Genomic DNA, 23,226 nt, shown 5'->3' with positions numbered 1-23,226 from the left:
GATATTACGTCACAAACATTTCAAAATTTATTTATTGCTTGAATTAATATATATAATCATATTAACAAATATAAATAAATAAACGAATATATATATAGCTATGTTTTTAATTATTTTCTGATTTTCAATAATAGCTCCCTGTCACTTAAATAGGAAAAAGACGCAAGAGTTAGCGTGTGTCACGTAATTTTAGTACCTCTGGGTGGCGCTGGTAGTTTAGTTGCACGACAGCTGTTTACCGTTTGTGTTGTTTTCATACGGTTAAACTACGCAACTATATTGCAACCGTTGCAACTATACTTCTCGGTAAATATACGCTCTCTGCAAATAGCGACAACATTGAGCCGTTTTCTGTAACACAGAGTTAAATGGAGCTGAATCTAACTCCCATTCTCTTCTTGGTTTTAGCAATCGCTTTCGAGTTCCGATCGCAGTCATGAACTAAATTTGAATGCGAATTTGATTCGCTTTGTCGGTCGACTTCCGATTTAAAATAAAATAAATAATGCCCTTGTCGAAGTGTTGCAACGCATAAAATACTGGTAAGGTATCATTACTTGCTTCTTTTATACACTCGTGTTCGTAATACATATATATTTTTAATCATTTCGCACGAACGGGGCGGCGCACAAACTTTAGCGGAGCATCTAGAGATGTAGAATTAAATTCTCCGTCGGGTTATACTTGTCTGTTGCAGGAATTCGACCTGCAACCCACGAAAATTTACATAAAAAGGTGATTTATCGCTTTGTCACCTTTTTTGAGAAATATTTGTATTTTTACGGGTTTGTAAGCGACCTTGGCGGCTGAATATTTGCATTAAAATTGCAAAGTTTAGTTCATTTATTTTGAATTAATATATTCTAGCGACATTTACATTGGAAGCTTTGGAAGCGCAGTTGCGTGTACATGTGACTATGTGACACATGGCACTGCCATTTAAGTGCGTGACCATAGACTGACACATAGCCAATCACTCACTGCCTCATATCCACGCCACACTTTTTGATACACTTTGTATATTCTTGAGGTACTCAAAAGAAACCTCAGATGGCGCAATAATGCATGTTTTCGCTAATAATATTCCTACGAGTGAAAGTCGGCTTGCCCAGTTGTTGTGTAGCCGGCACGCAACTCTTACTTCATGCGAGAGGTACTGATTCATGGATATTCGTGTTTCGTGTTGTAAATTCGTTATATCGCGTTATATTTGCTGGAATTTAGTGTTAATAGACGGGTTTTAGTTGCTAAAAATTTATCGCGTAATATTCGGAATTAATTTATTTTGTGTGTTTATTAGTTTCGCGTGTATCTGGGATCGCTTGCCGTCGGACACCAGTCGGCCATGTTATGTGATTGTAAATAATATAATATTTTGAAGTTGTGTGAATCATTTTTGTCTTCAGCAGAACACGACGGGCGGCTGTCCTACCTGGTAAATATTTGAAAAAATATTTATTTATTAAAGTTATACGAGATTTTTGAAGATTTACATTTATATATTGGAGTTGACATGTTTCGCCCTGAAAACTCAGGTTTATGAAGATGCCCTCAGGGCATATAACTTTAATAAATAAATATTTTTTCATCTATACAAAAATGGATTACGTATTCAACAATGAAAGTAATAAAACTGTTAAATATTATTATTCAAATAATTGTTGCAAATAAGACAATTTTTAAGGCAATGTTATAACTAATGTTTTGTTTCTTGTTTATTTCAGTATCTACTTGCATTTGATTTACGGTGTTCGATAGACTGGTGAGTAAAATTTTTCATCGTTAATAGTACATATTTATTTTTCGGGTTTACAGTTTTCCTGCAATTAGAGAATAAATATCTCAAACTTCTTTTTGCGGAAATTTTGGTCAAGCACTTTATCATAGTAAAGTTTTACTCTAGGACATAGACTCTCCGTAATTTGACTAAATGTGAACTTACATTTTCCGAGAAAAATTAAATTTGAAAATTTGAAGTTTTAATTTTGAATGTTGTCATAAAAAGTCCTCCTGAGCATTTTATTTTAGTAAAATTTTACTCTTGATCTAATAGTTTTCCCGCAATTTGATAAAATGTAAAGACACATTTTCCACAGAAAAATCAAATTTGGAAATTTAAAGTTCGTATTTTGTATGGTCCTGTAAGAAGTGCTCATGAGCATTTTACTTTAGTAATATTTTACACTGGGACCTATATTTTTCCCGTAATTTGACTAAATGTGAACTTACATTTTCCACAGACAAATTAAATTTGTAATTTTAAAGTTTTTATTTTGGAAGTTGCTATAGAAGGTCTCCCTGAGCATTTTATTTTAGTAAAATATTACTATTGAACTCATAGTTTTCCCGAAATTTTATTAAATGTGATCTTAAATTTTCCACAGAAAAATAAAATTTGATCATTTTAAGTTTTTATTTTGAATGTTTGGATGGACCTAAATATAGCAATACATTTTCAAATTATATATCACTTAAATATTTGATCTAAAATCGGTCAATCTTTTAGCATAAGAAATAATAATTGAATTTTATTGTGTTATCAATTTTATTAATCTAAATTCCGGGACTACTATCTGTAGGATTCATGGCACTAGGATGTACTACAAATCATAAAATCGAGTTTTACGACTTATTTTTATATTTATTGACAAACGTGGCCACGAGAATAATTTTGTATACAGTGCTATTATCAACGATTCGATATAAATAACTTTTTATCGCATGTGTCCCGCGTGCCGTCTCCCTCGTCGCATCAACTTGCTGCATGCAGCATATTTTAGTTTAGTTTCAATCGCAGGTATCGTGTCTATTGCAAATCGCGTAGGTAGTCTTATCATGAATTGTTGCGACCCTGTTTGCTTTACTGAAGCACATTTGGCAATATTTTAATACTTTGCCTTATAGAGAATTTCTCGTCGATTAATATTTTTTAATTCGTTCCTTTATACCGCTATTAGTTTACGACATATTCGCAATTGACTATTTAGTGGTAACATGCATCTGCAGTGTTTTGTTAATGATTAATTTGTGCACCTAATATCCATAATTTTTATATGTTTGCGTTTGATGTTTACATTCCAAATGCATATTGTTGCCATGATGTGTCTCGTCATTAGGAGGTCCCTTCGAACTTGAGAAAGTAACTTTGCACTGCATTGGTAAATTTATATAAAATTATATTATTATGACGTGCGTGTTGCAATAGCTCGCAAATTAGGGTGCCTTGTTTATTTTAATTGCGGGAAATATAGTTAAACAAAGAACACGACAAAGTTTGTCCTTTTTCGCATTTTTCAAAACACATGGTGGAAAACACGCCATCTCTCGGGAACCTTTCGTCATATTTTCTCTTTTTATTTATTTTATGATATGGCAAGAGTGCATTTTTAAAATGCACCCCTGAAGTTATGCGAAATTCGGTCGTAACTGCCTCAAAATGGCCGCTAAAGTTTGTCTTTTGCTTGCAATTTCCAAACACGCGGTGTAAAACTGGCCATATCTCGGGAACCCTTTGTCATATTTTAGTTATTTCTCGATTTTATTATAGGGTAAGAGTGCATTTTTACGATGCACCTCTAAACCCCCTCGAAATTCGGTCGTAACTGCCTTAAAATGGCCGCCAAACATTGCCCTTTTCTTGCAATTTTCAAAACACGCGATGGAAAACTGGCCATATCTCGGGAACCCTTTGTCATATTCTAGCTATTTCTCGATTTTATTATAGGGTAAGAGTGCATTTTTAAGATGTACCCTTGAACCTCCGCGAAGTTCGGTCGTAACTGCCTCAAAATGGCCGCTAAAATTTGCCCTTTTCTTGCAATTTTCAAAACACGGGATGGAAAACTGGTCATATCTCGGGAACCCTTTATCATATTCTAGCTATTTCTCGATTTTATTATAGGGTAAGAGTGCATTTTTAAGATGCACCCTTGAACCCCCGCGAAATTCGGTCGTAACTGCTTCAACATGGCCGCTAAAGTTTGCCCTTTTCTTGCAATTTTCAAAACACGCGATGGAAAACTAGTCATATCTCGGGAACCCTTTGTCATATTCTAGATATTTCTTGATTTTATTATAGGGTAAGAGTGCATTTTTACGATGCACCTCTAAACCTCCTCGAAATTCGGTCGTAACTGCCTTAAAATGGCCGCCAAACTTTGCCCTTTTCTTGAAATTTTCAAAAGACGCGATGGAAAACTGGCCATATCTCGGGAACCCTTTGTCACATTCTAGATATTTCTTGATTTTATTATAGGGAAAGAGTGCATTTTTAAGATGCACCTTTGAACCCCCGCGAAATTCGGTCGTAACTGCCTCAAAATGGCCGCTGAAGTTTACCCTTTTCTTGCAATTTTCAAAACACGTGATGGAAAACTGGCCATATCTTGGGAACCCTTTGTTATATTCTAGCTATTTTTCGACTTTATTATAGGGTAAGAGTGCATTTTTAGAATGCACCCTTGAACCCCCGCGAAATTCGGTCGTAACTGCCTCAAAATGGCCACTAAAGTTTGCCCTTTGCTTTCAATTTTCTAAACACGCGGTGGATAACTGGTCATATCTCGGGAACACTTTGTCATATTCTAGCTATTTCTTGATTTAGTTATAGGGTACGAGTGCATATCTAAGATGCACCCTTGAACCCCCGCGAAATTCGGTCGTAACTGCCTCAAAATGCCCGCTAAAGTATGCCCTTTTATTGCAATTTTCAAAACACGCGGTGGAAATCGGGCCATATCTCGGGAACGTCATAATTGAGTTATTTCTCGATTTTATTATAGGGTAAGAGTTCATTTTTATGATGCACCCCTGAACCCCCGCGAAATTCGGTCGTAACTGCCTCAAAATGGCCGCTAAAGTTTGCCCTTTTCTTGCAATTTTTTAAACACGCGGTGGATAACTGGCTATATCTCGGGAACTCTGTGTGATATTTGAGTTATTGCTCGATTTTATTATAGGGTAAGAGTGCATTTTTAGGATGCACCCTTGAAACAACACGTAATTCGGTCGTAACTGCCTCAAAATGGCCTCTAAAATTTGCCCTTTTCTTGCAATTTTCAAAACATGCGATGGAAAGCTGGCCATATCTCGGGAACCCTTTGTCACATTCTAGATATTTCTTGATTTTATTATAGGGAAAGAGTGCATTTTTAAGATGCACCTTTGAACCCCCCGCGAAATTCGGTCGTAACTGCCTCAAAATAGCCGTTGAAGTTTGCCCTTTTCTTGCAATTTTCAAAACACGTGTTGGAAAACTGGCCATATCTCGGGAACCCTTTGTTATATTCTAGCTATTTTTTGACTTTATTATAGGGTAAGAGTGCATTTTTAGAATGCACCCTTGAACCCCCGCGAAATTCGGTCGTAACTACCTCAAAATGGCCGCTAAAGTTTGCCCTTTTCTTGCAATTTTCTATACACGCGGTGGATAACTGGTCATATCTCGGGAACCCTTTGTCATATTTCAGTTATTACTCGATTTTATTATAGGAAAAGAGATCATTTTTAAGATGCACCTTTGAACCCCCGCGAAATTCGGTCGTAACTGCCTCAAAATGCCCGCTAAAGTTTGCCCTTTTCTTGCAATTTTCAAAACACGCGGTGGAAATCTGGCCATATCTCGGGAACGTCATAATTGAGTTATTTCTCGATTTTATTATAGGGTAAGAGTTCATTTTTATGATGCACCCCTGAACCCCCGCGAAGTTCGGTCGTAACTGCCTCAAAATGGCCGCTAAAGTTTACCCTTTTCTTGCAATTTTCTAAACACGCGGTGGATAACTGGCCATATCTCGGGAACCCTGTGTGATATTTGAGTTATTGCTCGATTTTATTATAGGGTAAGAGTGCATTTTTAGGATGCACCCTTGAAACCCCGCGTAATTTGGTCGTAACTGCCTCAAAATGGCCGCTAAAATTTGCCCTTTTCTTGCAATTTTCAAAACACGCGATGGAAAACTGGCCATATCTCGGGAACCCTTTGTCACATTCTAGCTATTTCTTGATTTTATTATAGGGTACGAGTGCATTTCTAAGATGCACCCTTGAACCCCCGCGATATTCGGTCGTAACTGCATCAAAATGTCCGCTAAATTTTGCCCTTTTCTTGCAATTTTCAAAACACGCGGTGGAAATCGGGCCATTTCTCGGGAACGTCATAATTGAGTTATTTCTCGATTTTATTATAGGGTAAGAGTTCATTTTTATGATGCACCCCTGAACCCCCGCGAAGTTCGGTCGTAACTGCCTCAAAATGGCCGCTAAAGTTTACCCTTTTCTTGCAATTTTCTAAACACGCGGTGGATAACTGGTCATATCTCGGGAACCCTTTGTCATATTTCAGTTATTACTCGATTTTATTATAGGGTAAGAGTGCATTTTTACGATGCGCCTCTAAACCCCGCGAAATTCGGTCGTAACTGCCTCGAAATGGTCGCTAAAGTTTGCCCTTTTCTTGCAATTTTCTAAACACGCGGTGGATAACTGGCCATATCTCGGGAACCCTGTGTGATATTTGAGTTATTGCTCGATTTTATTATAGGGTAAGAGTGCATTTTTAGGATGCACCCTTGAGCCCCCACGAAATTCGGTTGTAACTGCTTCAAAATGGCCGCTAAAGTTTGCCCTTCTCTTGCAATTTTCTAAACACGTGATGGAAAATTGGCCATATCTCGGGAACCCTTTGTCATATTCTAGCTATTTCTCGATTTTATTATAGGGCAAGAGTGCATTTTTAAGATGCATCCCTAAGGTCCCGCATATTTCGGTTGTAACTGCCTAAAAATGGCCGCTAAAATTTGCCCTTCTTTTGCAAACTAATTGAATTCTCCGAGTTGGCTATTCTGCAGGCGACCTTGTTTGTTGCGAATAGTGACTTATCGCGTGTTCTCGCGTGCCACCTCTGATTCTGCTGCGCGGTGTCCTCAACGCAGTTTTGTACCGGTCGTTGGTTGGCTCGGACGTGTTCCTCGCGGCTGTTATCGTTTTATCTTAAGTTTATTATTCGGTAAATCGCGTTTATTTCGATCGCCCATCGACTACGAGTACATTTAGTTAGTATTACCGTGTTTAGTGTTTTATTAATAGGTAATCCGGTGTGGTATATACAAAGCCGTTAATTTTATTTGCGGTCGTTGTGCGTGTTTCAAGATGGGCGCGTGTTTTCAACTTGTTTGCACTTCATGCTCGCGAGATGCAGGTAGCATGAACATGCAACGTCTTGCAGCAGTTTAGAGATTTTATTTCGGCATGTAATTAATGCCGTTCGTTGTCAAAGGTCCCTAAATATATACTTATATATTTATATTTATTTTTACATATTTGGGGACCTTTAACAATTAATTTGATGAATGCTTATGGAATAACATGTAGTGTAAAATCTTTATAACGATACTAAGATTTGTTGATTTAAGGACGGATTTCACTCATTCAGTCAGTTACCACAAAATCAACCTTCTTGTACATTTTTCTACGTCATTATAAAAAAGGTTATCAAGAATTTACATTGTGTTGCACATTTAATCGCTTACGACTTTTACTGTATTGTATTATTGCTTGTCGGCCTAATTGCCGGGCGTTTTACTTGTTGGTAGTAAGGCGATAAGGTAATTGGCAGTTGCCGCACTGTCGTTGTTTAGCTTTATCTCGCGAAGATTTGTGTTTGTGCGTGTCATCCTCTCGAGCAAATTTCCTTGATTGCTCTTTGTGTTATGTAATTGTGCATGTAAAACTTGAGAACTCCTTTTATTGTGTATATGACTTTGCTGTATTGTCTTGAGTTTTAATGTGTACATACATGTTTGTTGTACTGTCCACGTAGATTTCGTTTTTATATGAAAATGTTTTGTATTGTGTTGTAGTTGTTTGTGTTTTAATGTTTGCTGGCACCTTGTGTTATGTGTTTTAATTTGTATAAATAAACAACGTTGATGCTTGTTGAATAAGTTTAGGAGCACTTGTGCCAAGGAGTCAAAGCAAGTTTTACTTTCAGGAGATTTAAGAGCTGTCTATGATTTTTGATTTTAAATAAATGTATGTTGTTTTTAATGTTGCTAATAAAACATAATGTAATATTATATACTTCTTCATATTTATTTCTGATTTCCCCTTTGCCGTTTGCAGGATTGATGTCTTAAATCATATTCCATATAAATCTTAAGTGTGTCGAGCGTGTACAATATATAGCTGTTGTTTGTGTTGTGTTGTTGTTTTCAAAAAGTTGAATAAAGTAGAATCATAAATAGAAGAATCAAATAACAATGATAAAATCACTCGGTGGTCGAGTGGATACGTGCACCTGCTGGCATGCTAGTAGACACGGATCGAACCTCAGGTGTAGAAGGCATTTTTCTCAAATATAAAAATAACAGGTGTAATTTGAGTTGCCAATATGAACTGCAACGAAATGTAAGAGAAATTACAATACAAGCGAAGGCAATAAGAGAAGCAAGTAAGTGGAAAGGAGCAGAGAATAGAAGAAATAGGAGAACAAGAAGAATGAAGTAGTAGAGAAGAGGAGAAGATAGAAGATAGAAGAAAGAGAGAACAGGCAGGAGTGGATCAGATTTTTAAATTTTTTGGTCCGTGTCGTTAGACAGTCTAAGGTCGATCTCCCTGCTTCGATGTGTCCATTGCTCCCGGCCCATCCTACAGCTACGATGTCTCTGCGCTTCATCCCCGGAATTATCAGGCATATCAACAATTTTTATGGTGGGGGATCATCCCCAGAGAGAGGGAACTCCTTATAAGGACAATCCTTGTAAGGTCTTGTTCAAATATTTCTAAGTTTCAAGTCGTCTCAAGAGAGGTGACACTCAAAAATATTCTTACAAGTTCTGACCTGTACCTGAAATGAAAGAAGGAGTACACAAATCATACAAGATACCTTAACAATTTTTATAGTGGGGATCATCCCCTGAGAGAGGGAACTCTCATAGAGACCTGTACCTGAAATGATAGAAGGGGTACACACAATCAAACACACACATCAAAGAACTCGGTATATCTTACTATATCTTTATTAACAATAGAATACAAGTTTATAAGTCCACAAAATACATGTCGCCATATTCAAACAGGACGAGCATAGTCGTGCACATACTCGTATAAGCAAGCGCCAGATCATAAAGTTCTTTCAGGATAAACAAATTAGAAAATAGTTCATTTTCTACGTTATTGAAAATGAAAATACAGGGTGATACAAAAGAAAAATTTAAGGTGCAAACAAAAAACTCTAAACACTATAGACCTTGCTCGTTTTCACTTGACAATCAAGGAAACTAATATACAGGGTGATACAAAAAGAAAACAACTTCATTTCAGAATATACGTCAACGACAAACTTTCAAACACTACAATTATGGCTATATTTTCATCGTTTTGAAAATTGCAAGAAAAGGGCAAATTTCAGCGGCCATTTTGAGGCAGTTACGACAGAATTTTGGGGTGGTTCTAGGCTCCATCTTAAAAATGCGCTCTTACCCTATATTAAAATCGACAAATAGCTAAAATATGACAAAGGGTTCCCGAGATATGGCCAGTTTCCCACCGCGTGTTTTGAAAATGGCAAGAAAAGGGTAAACTTTAGCGGCTATTTTTAGGCAATTACGACCGAATTTAGCGGGGGTTCGAGGGTGCATCTTAAAAATGCTCTCTTACCCTACAATAAAATCGAGAAATAGCTAAAATAAGACAAAGGGTTCCCGAGATATGGCCAGTTTTCCACCGCGTGTTTTGAAAATTGCAAGAAAAGAGCAAACTTTAGCCGAAATTTTGAGACAGTTAATACCGAATTTCGCGGGGGTTCAGAGGTGCATCTTAAAAATGCACTCTTACCCTATTATAAAATCAAGAAATACCTAAAATATGACAAAAGGTTCCCGAGATATGGCCAGTTTTCCACCGCGTGTTATGAAAATGGCAAGAAAAGGGCAAATTTTAGCGGCCATTTTGAGGCAATTACGACCGAATTTAGCGGGGGTTCCAGGGTGCATCTTAAAAATGCACTTTTACTCTATAATAAAATCGAGAAACAGCTAAAATATGACAAAGGGTTCCCGAGATATGGCCAGTTTCCCACCGCGTGTTTTGAAAATAGCAAGAAAAGGGCAAACTTTGTCGTATCCTTCGTTTTCTATCTTAGCCGCAATTAAAATATTGCAACACGCAGGTCATAAAACATTTGACCGAATAATATAACAACTTACTTACTCATGTACGAGGGGACCTCCTAATGACGGGAAACACCATGGCAACAATATGCATTTGGGATGTAAACATCAAACGCAAATATATAAAAATTATGGATAGTAAACGCACAATTAACCATTATCAAAACACTGCAGACGAAAGTTACAACTAAATAGTCAATTGATCACCGAATACAATGCAAATTTAGAAAATAATAGTCCGATAAAGTGATACGAGTCGCGCGAAATACGTCTGGATACGCCAGCGAGCTGCACGAAACTGGCTGCAATCCATCGATAGCGCAAGCAACGATGCGACAGTTCCCAATAAGACAATGTGCCTACAGTATGAACCCCGCGCGAAGCGGCCCGCCGATGACACGCGAGCTTGTGCGTGAATTGCAACAGGCATGTTACCTGCGATCACAATTAAACTATGGACGTGACAACGTGCGGCGTGAGGGGATGGCAACGACGACACACGGGCATTCGATAATAATTGTGTTCAAAACAAACACATTTCATGTATCGAATGCCAAACTATGCGGATAAATAATACAATTCTATTTTATGATTTTTAGTTCAGGCAAGTGTCATCTCTGAATGCTACAGATAGTAGTCCCGTAATTAAAATTATTAAAACTAATTAAAAATTAAAATTCGAGTTCTAATTTCTCATGATGAAAGATTTTCGTGGGGTAAAAGGGCAAAAAACGTGACTAAAAGTGCTCAAAAGTGCAATTTTTCTTTTTCCACCCAATTCATTCAATTACGAATATCTCGTAAACTAAAAGCGGTATAAGGAACGGATTAAAAAATATTAATCTACGAGAAATTCTCTATAAGACAAAGTGTTACAGTATTGCAAGATGTACTTCAGCAAAGCAAACAAGGTCGCAACAATTTATAATAAGACTACCTACGCGATTTGCAATAGACACGATACCTGCGATCTAAACTAAACTAGAATGTACTGTATGCAGCAAGTTGATGCGGCGTGGAAGACGGTGCGCGGGACACATGTAATAAAAAGTTGTTTATATCGAATCGCTGATAACAGCACTGTATACAAAATTATTCTCGTGGCCACGTTTGTCGATAAAAAGAAAAATAAGTCGTATAATTCGATTTTATGATTTTTAGTACATCCTAGTGCCATCTATGAATGCTACAGATAGTAGTCCCGAAATTTAGATTAATAAAATTTTTAAAACAATAAAATTCAAATCATGAAATTATTATTTCTTATGCTAAAAGATTTACCGATTTTACATCAAATATTTAAGTGATATTTAACATGTATTGCTATACTATTTAGGTTTATATTTTAGCAATGAACAATTCCAACTGAATTCTAAAGCCAATTTATATTAAAAAAACAACTGAAAGTTTTCTGCTGAGAGGTATTATATCATTTGAGCAAATTACGTGTAAACTATGAGTCCAACAGTAAAATTTTACTAAAATAAAATGAACAGGAGAACGGTTTATAGCATCATCCAAAATAAAAACCTTAAATTATCAAATTTTATTTTTCTGTGGAAAATGTGAGTTCACGTGTGATCAAATTGCGGGAAAACTATGAGTCCAAGAGTAAAATTTGATTTAAATAAAATGTTCAGGAGCACTTCTTACTGGAGCATTCAAAATAAAAACTTAAAATTTTCAAATTTAATTTATCTCCGGAAAATGTAAGTTCACATTTAGTCAAATTACGGAAAAGCTATGAGTCGTAGAGTAAAATTTTACTAAAATAAAATACTCAGGAGGACTTTCTATAGCAACATCCGAAATAAAAACTTTAAATTTACTCATTTAAATTTGCTGTGGAAAATGTGACCTCAGATTTGATCAAATTGCAGGAAAGCTATGAGGCCAAAAGTAAAATTTTATTAAAATAAAATGTTCAGGGAGACCTTCTATAACAATTTCCGAAATAAAAACTTTAAATTTACAAATTTAATTCTTCTGTAGAAAATGTAAGTTCACATTTTGTCAAATTACGGGAAAACTAAGTCCCAGTGAAAAATATTACTAAAATAAAATGCTCATGAACACTTTTTACAGGAACATACAAAATAGGAACTTTAAATTTCCAAATTTAATTTTTCTGTGGAAAATGTGTGTTTACATTTTATCAAATTCCGGGAAAACTATATTACTTACTTTTTATGGCAACATTCAAAATAAAAACTTCAAATATCAAATTTAATTTTTCTCCGGAAAATGTAAGTCCTAGAGTAAAATTTTACTATGATAAAATGCTTGACCGAAATTTCCGTAAAAGGAAGTTTAAGATATTCATTCTCTAATTGCAGGAAAACAGTAAAATCGAAAAATAGATACTATGAACGATGAAAAATTTCACTCACCAGTCTATCGAACACCGTAAATCAAATGCAAGTAGATACTGAAATAAACAAGAAACAAAACATTAGTTATAACTTTGCCTTAAATATTGTCTTATTTGCCACAATTATTTAAATAATAATATTTTCCAGGAAAAACAGCCGCCCGTCGTGTTCTGCTGAAGACAAAAATGATTCACACAACTTCAAAATATTATTTACAATCACATAACCTGACCGACTGATGTCCGACGGCAAGCGATCCCAGATACACACGAAACTAATAAACACACAAAAATAATGAATTCCGAAGATTACGCGATAAATTTTTAGCGACTAAAACCCGTCTATTAACACTAAATTCCAGCAAATATAACGCGATATAACGAATATACAAGACGAAACACGAATATCCATGTATCAGTACTTATCGCACGAAGTATGAGTTACGTGCCGGCTACACAACAACTGGGCAACTGGGCGACTTTCACTCGTAAGAATATTATTAGCGAAAAATGCATTATTGCGCCATCTGAGGTTTCTTTTGAGTACCTCAAGAATATACAAAGTGTATCAAAAAGTGTGGCGTGGATATGAGGCAGTGAGTGATTGGCTATATGTCAGTGTATGGTCACGCACTGAAATGGCAGTGCCATGTGTCACACGTACACGCAACTGCGCATGCACCACCCTATCTAAACGAATAGCAATTTTTACACATAACTCAAAGCTTCAAATGTAAATGTCGCTAGAATGTATTAATTCAAAATAAATGAACCAAACTTTGCAATTTTAATGCAAATATTCAGCCGACAAGGTAGCGTACAAACCCGTAAAAATACAAATATTTCTCAAAAAAAGGTGACAAAGCGATAAATCACCTTTTTATGTAAATTTTCGCGGGTTGCAGGTCGACTTCCTGCAACAGACAAGTACAACCCGACGGAGAATTTAATTCTACATCTCTAGATGCTCCGCTAAAGTTTGTGCGCCGCCCCGTTCGTGCGAAATGATTAAAAATATATATGTATTACGAACACGAGTGTATAAAAGAAGCAAGTAATGATACCTTACCAGTATTTTATGCGTTGCAACACTTCGACAAGGGCATTATATATTTTATTTTAAATCGGAAGTCGACCGACGAAGCGAATCAAATTCGCATTCAATTTTAGCTCATGACTGCGATCGGAACTCGAAAGCGATTGCTAAAACAAAGAAGAGAACGAGAGTTAAAACCAGCCCCCTTCAACTCTGTGTTACAGAAAACGGCTCAATGTTGTTGCTATTTGCAGAGAGCGTATATTTACTAAGAAGTATAGTTGCAACGGTTGCAATATAGTTGCGTAGTTTAACCAAATGATAACAACACATACGGTAAACAGCTGTCGTGCAACTAAACTACCAGCGCCACCTAGAGGGATTATCATATGGCTAAACTACGCAACTATATTGCAACCGTTGCAACTATACTACTAGCGCTCTCTGCAAATAGCGACAACATTGAGTCGTTTTCTGTAACCCGGAGTTGAAGGTGGCTGATCAATACTGTTCAACATTGTAACATTCAGCTTTTCACGACCTTGGAATAATTCAATTGAGCGCGCTTCGGACCGACACCAGCGCTACCCTAACAAAGTGCACAAAATAGTACAAGTATTTTAAGTAACTTTGCTCATTAGAAGAAGAATTAATTTGGTAATCTACGGTTATAACGTCCGCCCTACCCCAGTTTTCAACTTTTTGAGTTTTATTAATAGTTTTATCCGAAATGTCACGGTCGTTAAACGATACAATATAAAACTATTGTGAGTCACGGCATATGTGTGGTAAACCAAAAATGTTTTATTTCATATTATTACATTGATTAAGAATAGTGTCAAACTGTTTATTTTTTTCATGAGCTGGGTCGCAAAAATAAATCAAAATCTACCGACCTGCGGTCTAAAAAGTTTGGGAAACGCTGTTATAGACAAGCGTTCTATATTAGTAACATGAATTCAAAAATTACAAACTAAATGTATATTATGCACCAAAGCAACAATTTTCCCAAAATATCTTTTTTATATTTCAAAACTATTAAAGAGTTGTGTTTCAAAAATAGTCACAATGTCTATTCTTCACACGATCATATTTTATGGCCCATACTTGTATATTCTGCGCTCATTCGCGTCGTGTACTCGTGGTCGCCAACATATATCCTGCAGGGCTCTGCAGCGTCTCGCATGTCATTCGGAAACAGCTGATAAATCAACACGAAGAAAACATCACTGTCACTGCAACAGTCCCAATCACTGGATTTACCCTTAACTCTCGGAGTGAATCAGTGAAATTAGCAAAATTATCGAATTCTCGGGCATGATTTTGCTGCTCTTGTTGGTCGTGAATGCGTTATTCGACGTTGTAACGTGTATCTCGCAGCATCCTGTGCTGATCGTGGTGTCATACGATGCATTCAGATACAACTATTTTGAGAAGAATGGCTCACTCTACATGGATAAGCTGCGTAAGGAGGGCACCTACGCCGACTACATGTTAAATGTTTTCCCAACGAAGACGTTTCCTAACCATCACAGCATTGCTACTGGTTTATATCCAGAGAGTCATGGAGTTGTAGGCAACTCCTTCTATGATCCAAAACTCAAACGGGTAATCAAGATGAGTGAGGAAATGTGGAGATTTAGAGATGATATTATTCCTATTTGGGTAAGTTAAATACTTAATAAAAACATTTCTGTATTTGATCAAAATTAAGGACTTATTGTAGTGTCCAAATTATAATGTTTTTGATGCTCTTGTATCCATGTTTGTGAAACTATGCACTATGATTTGTCTCATCAAACATGTATTCTACTTAGTGATTTATATTAACTAGCATTTTTTTGTTTTAGACTTTGAATGAAATAAGGGGCGCCGGGCGATACTCCGGGTCAATGATGTGGCCTGGTGCAAAATACTTGTACAACAATAAAAACATCACATATATTCAAGATTGGGACATTGATGCAGACTGGTACAAAAGAGTGGATACTGTAAGTCCCTGATAAAATATATTTCTACTTTTACATCGAATTGTTTCTTAATAGATAATTTCATGGATTAAAAATCCAACAAAACCTGCAAATCTTGTTATGTTATACTTTGAAGAGCCAGATACACATGGGCATGTCTATGGTCCAGAATCAGACACAGTTTTCAATCTGTTAAAGCGTCTGGATAATATTACGCGCTACATTGATGTAAGGTAGTAATGCTTATTTGAACATTTTGTAAGAGTGAAAGTTTTAGGATCAATTGTTAGCCAATGACCTAGCTGATTATGTTAATGTTATTCATTTGAGCGACCATGGTATGAGTTCTGTTAGTCCGCCAAATTTCATCAATATTACTCAGTTCCTTAAAAGTAACACATATGAAATTGCCGATACTTCGCCCTGCTTGCATATTATTCCAGATTCAGGTAGGTGCGTTGAACTATAGTGTGGAGTAGTATTTCTGAATCGGTATAAATTCAGCTCAAGATTTCGAATTAGCTAATACGTATCTTAATAAACGCCATTATTAAAACCTTCTTCTAGATTTCGAGCAAGAAACCTACAAGAATTTAAGACAGGCATCAAGGGAACACGGAAACTTTTCGGTTTATTGGAAGAAAGATCTACCGAGCAAATGGCACTTCAAAAATAATCGACGAGCGCCACCGATTTTTGTACTTGCAGATCCAGGCTATGCTTTTCAGGATTTAGCTGAAGCTGCGCAAACATACGCTTTGAAATATCACATTAACAGTAAGTAGTTCAATTGATATCTGTAGTTAAATTGTGTTGCATTGCGTTTATGTTTAGTCACACCCGAATCGCAATTTGGCGTGCATGGTTATGACAACGAAGACACGGACATGCATCCATTCTTCATGGCGCGCGGCCCCAAGATCAAGAAGCAGCATAAGGTTTCGCCGTTCCACACCGTCGACTTGTACAATTTGTTCTGTGATATTTTAGAAATTAAGCCGGTCGCTAATAACGGCAGCTCGGCGAATATTAAGGCCATTCTAGTCTCGCAAGCCGAACGTAATCACTTCACGACGCTGGGAATAGCAGGTAAAAAGCCAAAATCTCGAGTTTAGCTTATTAATTCCTTCATATCCTGCAACCAAATAACACATATTAACATTATACATATTTTAAAAACTAATATAGATAGAAAGTCGGAGGTAGTTGCATGTTGTTTCATTTAAAGTAGAGTATATTAGTTCCTATTCAACCTGTTGACATTTGGCTGGGCAACCATCAATATACTGGAGCCATTCATATTTTATGGAATAAAATCAAAATCAAAAACTATTCGCTCGTCCTTGCATGCGTTCTTGCTTTATAATATAATATAATTACTAGCATGAAACTTCATCATCTCTGCTTCCGAATAAATTTCACGCTTTGTAAGGGGAACAGTGTTAAGACCAATTACACACATATGACATCAGTTTTTTTTATAACATGTATTAAAAATGAGACGTTGTCACAGTGTAGTTCAATGGGTTTATAAATTTGAATGCTTACACTTTATGTGGATAGCCCATTATTATTTACTAGTATGTAATACTTTGTAGGCAGGGTATTACTTTGTGTTTTTGTTTTCATTGGTTTGTGCGCAGGAGTAGTGTGGTTTTTGTACTGTTTGCTTCAACTACAAGTTTTTATACTCACATTAAATACGTCGGAAATGTTACATCGTTTTTATTGATTGCTTCATTCATTGCCTCATCCACATTACCTCACAAAATAATATTTCTATAGTCAGTAATTTTAATATATTGGCTCACTAGTATTTGTTCTGTATTATTTCTCTCGATTGTAGTAGTCGCTGTCATAGTATCGCTAATGCTAGTGAGCTGCGGGGCGGCCATCACATTGCTTGTAATCAAGCGGCAGCAGAACATTACGACGATTGCGGCACTGAATAAACGTTTCCCGCAAACGTTCAACACAAACGCCGGTATTGAGGCGCAGCACCTTCTCGAGTCCGAAGAAGCATGAGTAAAAAAGACATCGTCGCCGGAGTAACAATTTAATGGCGCATTCATTATTAATTCGTAATTGTTAATTATTGACGAATGCAAAGATAAATTGCTTGTAACACGCATAAAAAATTGGGATACTTAAAAACATGTGCGTATATTGCATTCTAATACGTACACTCATGGGATTAATTTCATATAGTTACTACATAAGTAGCATAAAAAGGTTAACATTTAGAGGCCAGCTTCTCGACAGTTAGCAAATTAGCAATATTATAATCAATTAGTTACAAGTAAGACGAATTAAATGAGATTTTCATAAACCTCGATCACACACAATCATTAGTGTAATTAGTGGTATAAATTTAGTAGATGTGTAAAATATGAATGAACGAAAAGGTCCCTTTTGTAATTGTGATAATTTGATAGCTTAAAAAAGATTGGTTGTTTCTTAAATGTGGTGACAACTATCTTTAGTGATATTGCTATTGTTAATTGTTAGTTTTCTAAATATTTGCCACATATTGTAACCACAATGAAAACAAATCAACGAATTCGTCCACATTTCCTACCAAATACAAAAATGTCCAAGATGTTTTTTATTCGCTTCACGTATTATAATCGCACACAGATACAATTTGGCACATTTTATCTTAATAATTTGAATTGGGTAGTAACGACCACATAATAATTATTGACATGGAAAGTTTGAAGCAACCAATGACAATATAAAGATTCAAGGGTTACAAGATTTAAAATTATACGGTTACATTTAGCACTTCCAAAACGTAAAAAAGAAAATAGAAGCAAATTTTACTTTATGAATTGTTATTCATAAAGCTATAAAAAATTAACATTGTAACACCTCATAAATATTTTGGAAACATCAATGTGTTTTGTTAAGAATAGATGAGCGAAATAGTGCAACAATAATTAACTTATGATGTAAGATGAATCTTAAACATTATGAAATATCGTATTGAGGATTTTTTTGCCCAGAGACGAGCCATTTTCAGCAAAAAAATTATTTTTAAACTCATGTGATTTTATTCATCTGAATAACCACTCATAAAGGTACCTTTATACAATAAACTGATAGTGTAAACCTTATAGCATAAATCATGAATATTGTAATATATTACTGTAATTTTGCAAATATTACTCGTTACGTGTTGATTTCTGAGTATTTCAACCTGAATATTCTGCATCATCCAAATACTATAACATGACGATCGACGTTATTGATTATCATTTTGAACCATTTAACCATACTATTGGTGATATACTTTTTCTTCTTACATTTTACCAATAAAGTTAAATTTAAGTGTACGTTATATAATTGTTTTCCTTTAGAATATTTATCTAATTACTGGCTTGCCCGGTGAACTTCGCCTTTTTTCATTTTGTTTTTCAAATGTCGATATATTTCTTGTGACAAACATAATAAACCAAATATTTTAGTCAGATTTTGCCAATTATCCCTACCAGAGTGAATGTATGGAAGTACAATCATCATAGATAAAAACTCAGACTACTACTACTTTTACTACTGCATTCCGTGTATATGTTACGGTAAATGTGCTTTAGGGGGTAAAACCTTTTCCTGATATACATTTGACATTGCATTTGGTAAATGTGAATTTACCGTTCATTTCCCACCTGTAACAGTAAATTGAATGTAAATTTACCACTCTATTTTCACATTTACTGCCATAAGTCGGTAAATTTTTGTTGCACGAGGCGCAGATTTGAATTTTATGGCTTGGAGAGGCAACTTGCTGCTTTATATTTTATATGTCTTAAAGAACTTTTAGTAATAAAGTATGTATTTTGTAAAAAAAACTTATTAAGCAGTCTGAGCAGCAGCAATGTGCTTTAATTCATTCACATTATACGTTCATGTATATATGCGAATGTACCTCTAAAATTTTGCCATTGTTATAGAATAGCAGTTAATAAACAATAATTAATCAACACTTAATAATTCGAAATTTTATTTATTTTCTCTCAGACATTTCGAACCATTTGATATTTCAAACAATCCAAAATTTGTAATATTTTAAGAGCCCCTCGAGTTTAGAACTAACGAGAGTCGACTGTAATAGCCTTCAGTTATGAGAATTATCGCGTGTGAATGTGTGGTTATTTCTGTGAGCACGAGTACGACGATGAGCCGCTTCACCAAGTTGTTCGACAAGGCCATAGCCGCTGCCACTACCACCAGACGATGTCAGGTTATCGGAATGTTGCACGTAGAGGCATTGCCGGGTGAGATTGAATTTTAAAAATTTAAGCACGACTTCTTTACTTCGCCTTACTGCGAAATCATATCAACGTGAGCAATGTAACGATGAAACACGACTATGATACGACGTTGAACATACTTTGAACTTGTTCAAAAATCACTGCGACATCGACTTAATTCTTAATTAAAATTAAGCTCGAGTTAAAAGATTTTATTTGGTATTTAATTTGGAGACTATGGCTCAGAACGTGTTGGAACACTGGTAGCATAAAAAAAATGGTCAAAATTTATGAAATTAAAATATTTCTCTGTAGGTACGCCATTGTACGCTGGAAAATTCCAAAGAATCATCGATAAAGTCCGAAAAGAAACTGAAATCTATCTCACTGCTGGCATTGACTCCATATTGGTTGAAAACATGCACGATATTCCCTATATTCAGGCGAATAACTTGGGAGCTGAAATAATTGCCGCCATGACACGCGTTTGCCACGAAGTACAACTACTCACAAACTGCACCATACCATTAGGTTTGCAGGTAATAATGTGCATTTGTAAATAATACACGTTTTCAAACAGTAGTTAACAGATACTAGCTGGAGGAAACAAGGAGGCCCTTGCAGTTGCGAAATGTACCAATTTCGATTACATCCGAGCTGAAGGATTTGTCTTCGGGCATGTTGCCGACGAAGGATACACAGATGCTTGCGCAGGAGACTTGCTTCGCTACCGCAAACAAATCGACGCCGATAACGTTCTCATATTTACTGACATCAAAAAGAAACACAGGTTTATAAACTAACTTTAGAATAAGACAAAGTTAAAGACAACTGGCACACATAGTGAATCTATGCAAGTTATATGATGCTACTACTGTTTTCGTATGTTTCAGTTCACATTCAGTAACAAGCGATGTTTCGTTGGTGGAGACTGCTCATGCGGCTGAGTTCTTTCTCACGGACGGAGTTATTCTTACCGGCACCGCAACTGGGAGACCTGCGTCTCCAAAAGAACTAAAAGATTTAAAGGTAAATTGCAACGTGCCTGTTTTGATTGGGTCTGGAATAACTTTGGAGAACTTTGAACAATATCGCGAAGCCGACGCTTGTATTATTGGATCATATTTTAAAGAAGATGGTAAATGGCAAAACCATCTTGACAGTAAGAGACTCAAACAATTCCTAAAAGTTGTAAAAGAAATTTAATTACTATTTCTTTTTGTATAAATATGTAGAATAAACTAGCATATAATTAAAATGATAAAATACTTTCATTGTCATTATAGGCACAATCGCAAAGAAGCGTACATAAATTATGTAATACATATGTAAAAGGTGCTTCAACAGTCATCTTTTTCAGTTAGTGCAAAGGTTTAACGAAAACCCATAACTCTCTTAATAGAGTTCGAAAGCCCGGTCAGCATACCCCCCAAGGAAAATGTACTTGCACGATTTGTATTCCTTCCGAATACAAATACATTTGTTGGATAGGCTTCAACGGATGTGTTACTTACCGTATTACTGCTCTCAACTTGATCTTCACGTTCACGTTCTTTGTCTAAAAAGTGTTCGCGGAGAGGAAATAAGGTGTCCTTTTTAGCGCTCTGGTCTTTGTTGTCATTTTCTTCGATACTTTCCGAAGTGGTTTCCGTAGTTATCGGGCTGTTTTCTGTATTAAGTGATTTAGATTTTTTACCGCATAAAATTGTCTTTGGATTCAATACTAGTTTGGGTATCATCGTTCGGATTGATTTTCGGCATTCAACTGTTTTCGTCCTCTTTACTGGCTGTTCCTGTTACAAATGCGATTTTTTTATAAACATTTTATTTTTAATCAAAGTAGTACCAATACCTGAGGTCCAGCATCGGCTTCATCATCGATGTCGACAAAACGCCTCCTTTTGCGCATTCCTTTCAAGCTTGGACTAACTCCATAGTCTTTGTATGCCTCAAAATGAAACCTGACAGCTGGTCGTCGCGATGAACTACCCTTCCTTAATGTTGACCTATCCTTATGTAAACCTCTCAATGTTTGCTTTAAAATGGTAAACCATTCAGTTATGTCCGAGTCACAATAAAGTGTCATAGACTCCTCTTCACAACGGATCACTAGCATCATGTTCACGTTCTGGGAAATTATGCATTTCGATAGTGGGAAAATGCTCATGCATTTAAGAGAATTGGGTTGGTCAATCATTTCCTTCTTTATGTTGCAAAACATGATTATATCACTAAATAATATCATGTAAATTTTAGTAGTTTCCTTTTTGGGTGAATATACATTCATTACACCCTGCATTATCAATCTACGTCCTGGCTTAATTATCAATGTATTTCCATCCTTGACTTTAGAGGCCAGGGACAAAAGGGCTTCAGTATTTTGGCGTTCTTGAACAGTTGCATCAATATGTTTAGCAACATCATTCAATTTTTCATATGTTTCTGTTCAAAATACATATATTTTAATACAATTTGAAATAATTTGGATTGAAGCCAGAAACTATAAAAAAGTTGACATACCTTCAAGAATCTTGTAATCATTATCTTTGTGGGAAGTATTATCCAAAACTTGCTTAATTAACAAGCAATACCTTGGAACTCTCTGGATGGGAGCAATCAACAAAGAGCTCAACTTGGTTTGCACCTCTGGCCTTGTTTCCTGTCCCTGAATAAACTTACTGAAAGCCTTATTCTTATGCATTAGTTCATCCAAAGTGACCATGGAATGCTTGAAATTAAAAGCATATTCTGAATAAAGCTTCAGAAATGGAGCCATCTTATGAAATGCACCAGTTAAATACATCAAATCCTTTTTCAACTCTTCAAGCAAAGCCCCATTCACTTTATAAATAGAGTTAATATTACTAAAAAGAGTCTCGAACTCATTTGACTTAAGAAGCTGCTGATGTCTGATGGGTTTCATAAAAAAATCTTGTATTATCTCAATCTGGCTGATATATGCCAGTTCACTAGTGAGTATTTCTTGCAGAGTGTTTAGTTTTTTATCCTCTTTCACCTTCGCGACGTGTTGATCAAGTTCGAATAACATTTTCTTACGTGAATTTATCGTTAGGATGTTTCGTTCGTTGATTACATTTCGCAGCTCTGCGCTTAATGCCAACTGTTTTGCGGGCGTATGTAATACGGTCCTCTCCAACTTTACTCTGCACGGCGACCTTAACTTCGGATCATCAGTCATGGTACACTATTTTACACTGTTTTAGGAAGAACAGAAAAAAAAACTGTGACTATAAACGACACCGGCAACAAAGTTATTTTATATGATCACCGATTTGTAGGTTCATTTACAATTGCTACCATGGTAAACATTTTGGCGGGACATGGAGGGAGGGGTAGACAGTTTGCCGCGCGACGTTTCTCCGCGGCATACATTCGCCCAGGGCGTTTGCCACATTTGTTTGCCGCCAAA

The 23,226-nt window shown here is 36.1% G+C and overlaps 3 protein-coding genes and 1 long non-coding RNA gene across 5 annotated transcripts; 3 read left to right on the top strand and 1 right to left on the bottom strand.

Moving 5' to 3' along the window:
• Positions 1 to 206: 206 nt before the first annotated feature.
• LOC135793850 (uncharacterized) lies at positions 207 to 13,325 on the top strand. The gene is made up of 4 exons (XR_010548732.1): positions 207 to 306; positions 409 to 542; positions 1,725 to 1,762; positions 12,689 to 13,325. It is a non-coding gene; the product is annotated as an uncharacterized lncRNA (long non-coding RNA).
• A 1,389-nt stretch (positions 13,326 to 14,714) lies between these two features.
• Positions 14,715 to 18,728, top strand: LOC135793460 (bis(5'-adenosyl)-triphosphatase enpp4-like). Of its 2 annotated transcripts, none has more exons than XM_065304432.1 (7): positions 14,715 to 15,241; positions 15,427 to 15,567; positions 15,622 to 15,774; positions 15,824 to 15,995; positions 16,114 to 16,323; positions 16,381 to 16,635; positions 17,396 to 18,728. In XM_065304432.1, the coding sequence occupies exons 1-7, from the start codon at positions 14,894 to 14,896 to the stop codon at positions 17,569 to 17,571; spliced, it is 1,455 nt and encodes a 484-aa protein (XP_065160504.1). In that variant the 5' UTR covers positions 14,715 to 14,893; the 3' UTR covers positions 17,572 to 18,728. The 2 variants fall into 2 exon arrangements, with proteins under 2 accessions (XP_065160504.1, XP_065160502.1); XM_065304430.1 differs by having other exon boundaries at positions 14,716 to 15,241; positions 17,393 to 18,728.
• An 803-nt stretch (positions 18,729 to 19,531) lies between these two features.
• LOC135793461 (uncharacterized protein F13E9.13, mitochondrial) lies at positions 19,532 to 21,062 on the top strand. The gene is made up of 4 exons (XM_065304433.1): positions 19,532 to 19,820; positions 20,112 to 20,335; positions 20,387 to 20,586; positions 20,690 to 21,062. Exons 1-4 carry the CDS (start codon positions 19,667 to 19,669, stop codon positions 21,000 to 21,002), a joined length of 891 nt encoding a protein of 296 aa, XP_065160505.1. The 5' UTR covers positions 19,532 to 19,666; the 3' UTR covers positions 21,003 to 21,062.
• On the bottom strand, positions 20,980 to 23,153 carry LOC135793459 (putative protein tag-52). The gene is made up of 3 exons (XM_065304429.1): positions 22,317 to 23,153; positions 21,649 to 22,238; positions 20,980 to 21,589 (listed from the first exon to the last, which is right to left on the bottom strand). The coding sequence occupies exons 1-3, from the start codon at positions 22,993 to 22,995 to the stop codon at positions 21,170 to 21,172; spliced, it is 1,689 nt and encodes a 562-aa protein (XP_065160501.1). The 5' UTR covers positions 22,996 to 23,153; the 3' UTR covers positions 20,980 to 21,169.
• Positions 23,154 to 23,226: the final 73 nt, after the last annotated feature.

The sequence above is a fragment of the Atheta coriaria genome, unplaced genomic scaffold (assembly GCF_025399875.1).
Source record: "Atheta coriaria isolate IRGN ID8LTWV9N9 unplaced genomic scaffold, Caltech_Dcor_3.1 hic_scaffold_6_pilon, whole genome shotgun sequence".
Classification (NCBI taxonomy): domain Eukaryota; kingdom Metazoa; phylum Arthropoda; class Insecta; order Coleoptera; family Staphylinidae; genus Dalotia; species Dalotia coriaria.
Note: the sequence above shows the minus strand (reverse complement) of the source record. Positions and strands in the feature narration are given on the sequence as shown.

What these genes read in the sequence shown, in the direction of transcription:
- LOC135793459 (XM_065304429.1), bottom strand. Translation starts at nt 22,995, where the DNA reads ATGACTGATGATCCGAAGTTAAGGTCGCCGTGCAGAGTAAAGTTGGAG. An exon ending in TGATTACAAGATTCTTGAAG is followed by an intron (nt 22,239 to 22,316) that starts GTATGTCAACTT and finishes TATTTTGAACAG; the next exon opens with AAACATATGAAAAATTGAAT. An exon ending in AAGCCGATGCTGGACCTCAG is followed by an intron (nt 21,590 to 21,648) that starts GTATTGGTACTA and finishes CATTTGTAACAG; the next exon opens with GAACAGCCAGTAAAGAGGAC.
- LOC135793460 (XM_065304430.1), top strand. Translation starts at nt 14,894, where the DNA reads ATGATTTTGCTGCTCTTGTTGGTCGTGAATGCGTTATTCGACGTTGTA. An exon ending in GGTACAAAAGAGTGGATACT is followed by an intron (nt 15,568 to 15,621) that starts GTAAGTCCCTGA and finishes GTTTCTTAATAG; the next exon opens with ATAATTTCATGGATTAAAAA. An exon ending in CACGACGCTGGGAATAGCAG is followed by an intron (nt 16,636 to 17,392) that starts GTAAAAAGCCAA and finishes TCTCGATTGTAG; the next exon opens with TAGTCGCTGTCATAGTATCG.
- LOC135793461 (XM_065304433.1), top strand. Translation starts at nt 19,667, where the DNA reads ATGAGAATTATCGCGTGTGAATGTGTGGTTATTTCTGTGAGCACGAGT. An exon ending in GCACGTAGAGGCATTGCCGG is followed by an intron (nt 19,821 to 20,111) that starts GTGAGATTGAAT and finishes ATTTCTCTGTAG; the next exon opens with GTACGCCATTGTACGCTGGA. An exon ending in CCATACCATTAGGTTTGCAG is followed by an intron (nt 20,336 to 20,386) that starts GTAATAATGTGC and finishes AGTAGTTAACAG; the next exon opens with ATACTAGCTGGAGGAAACAA.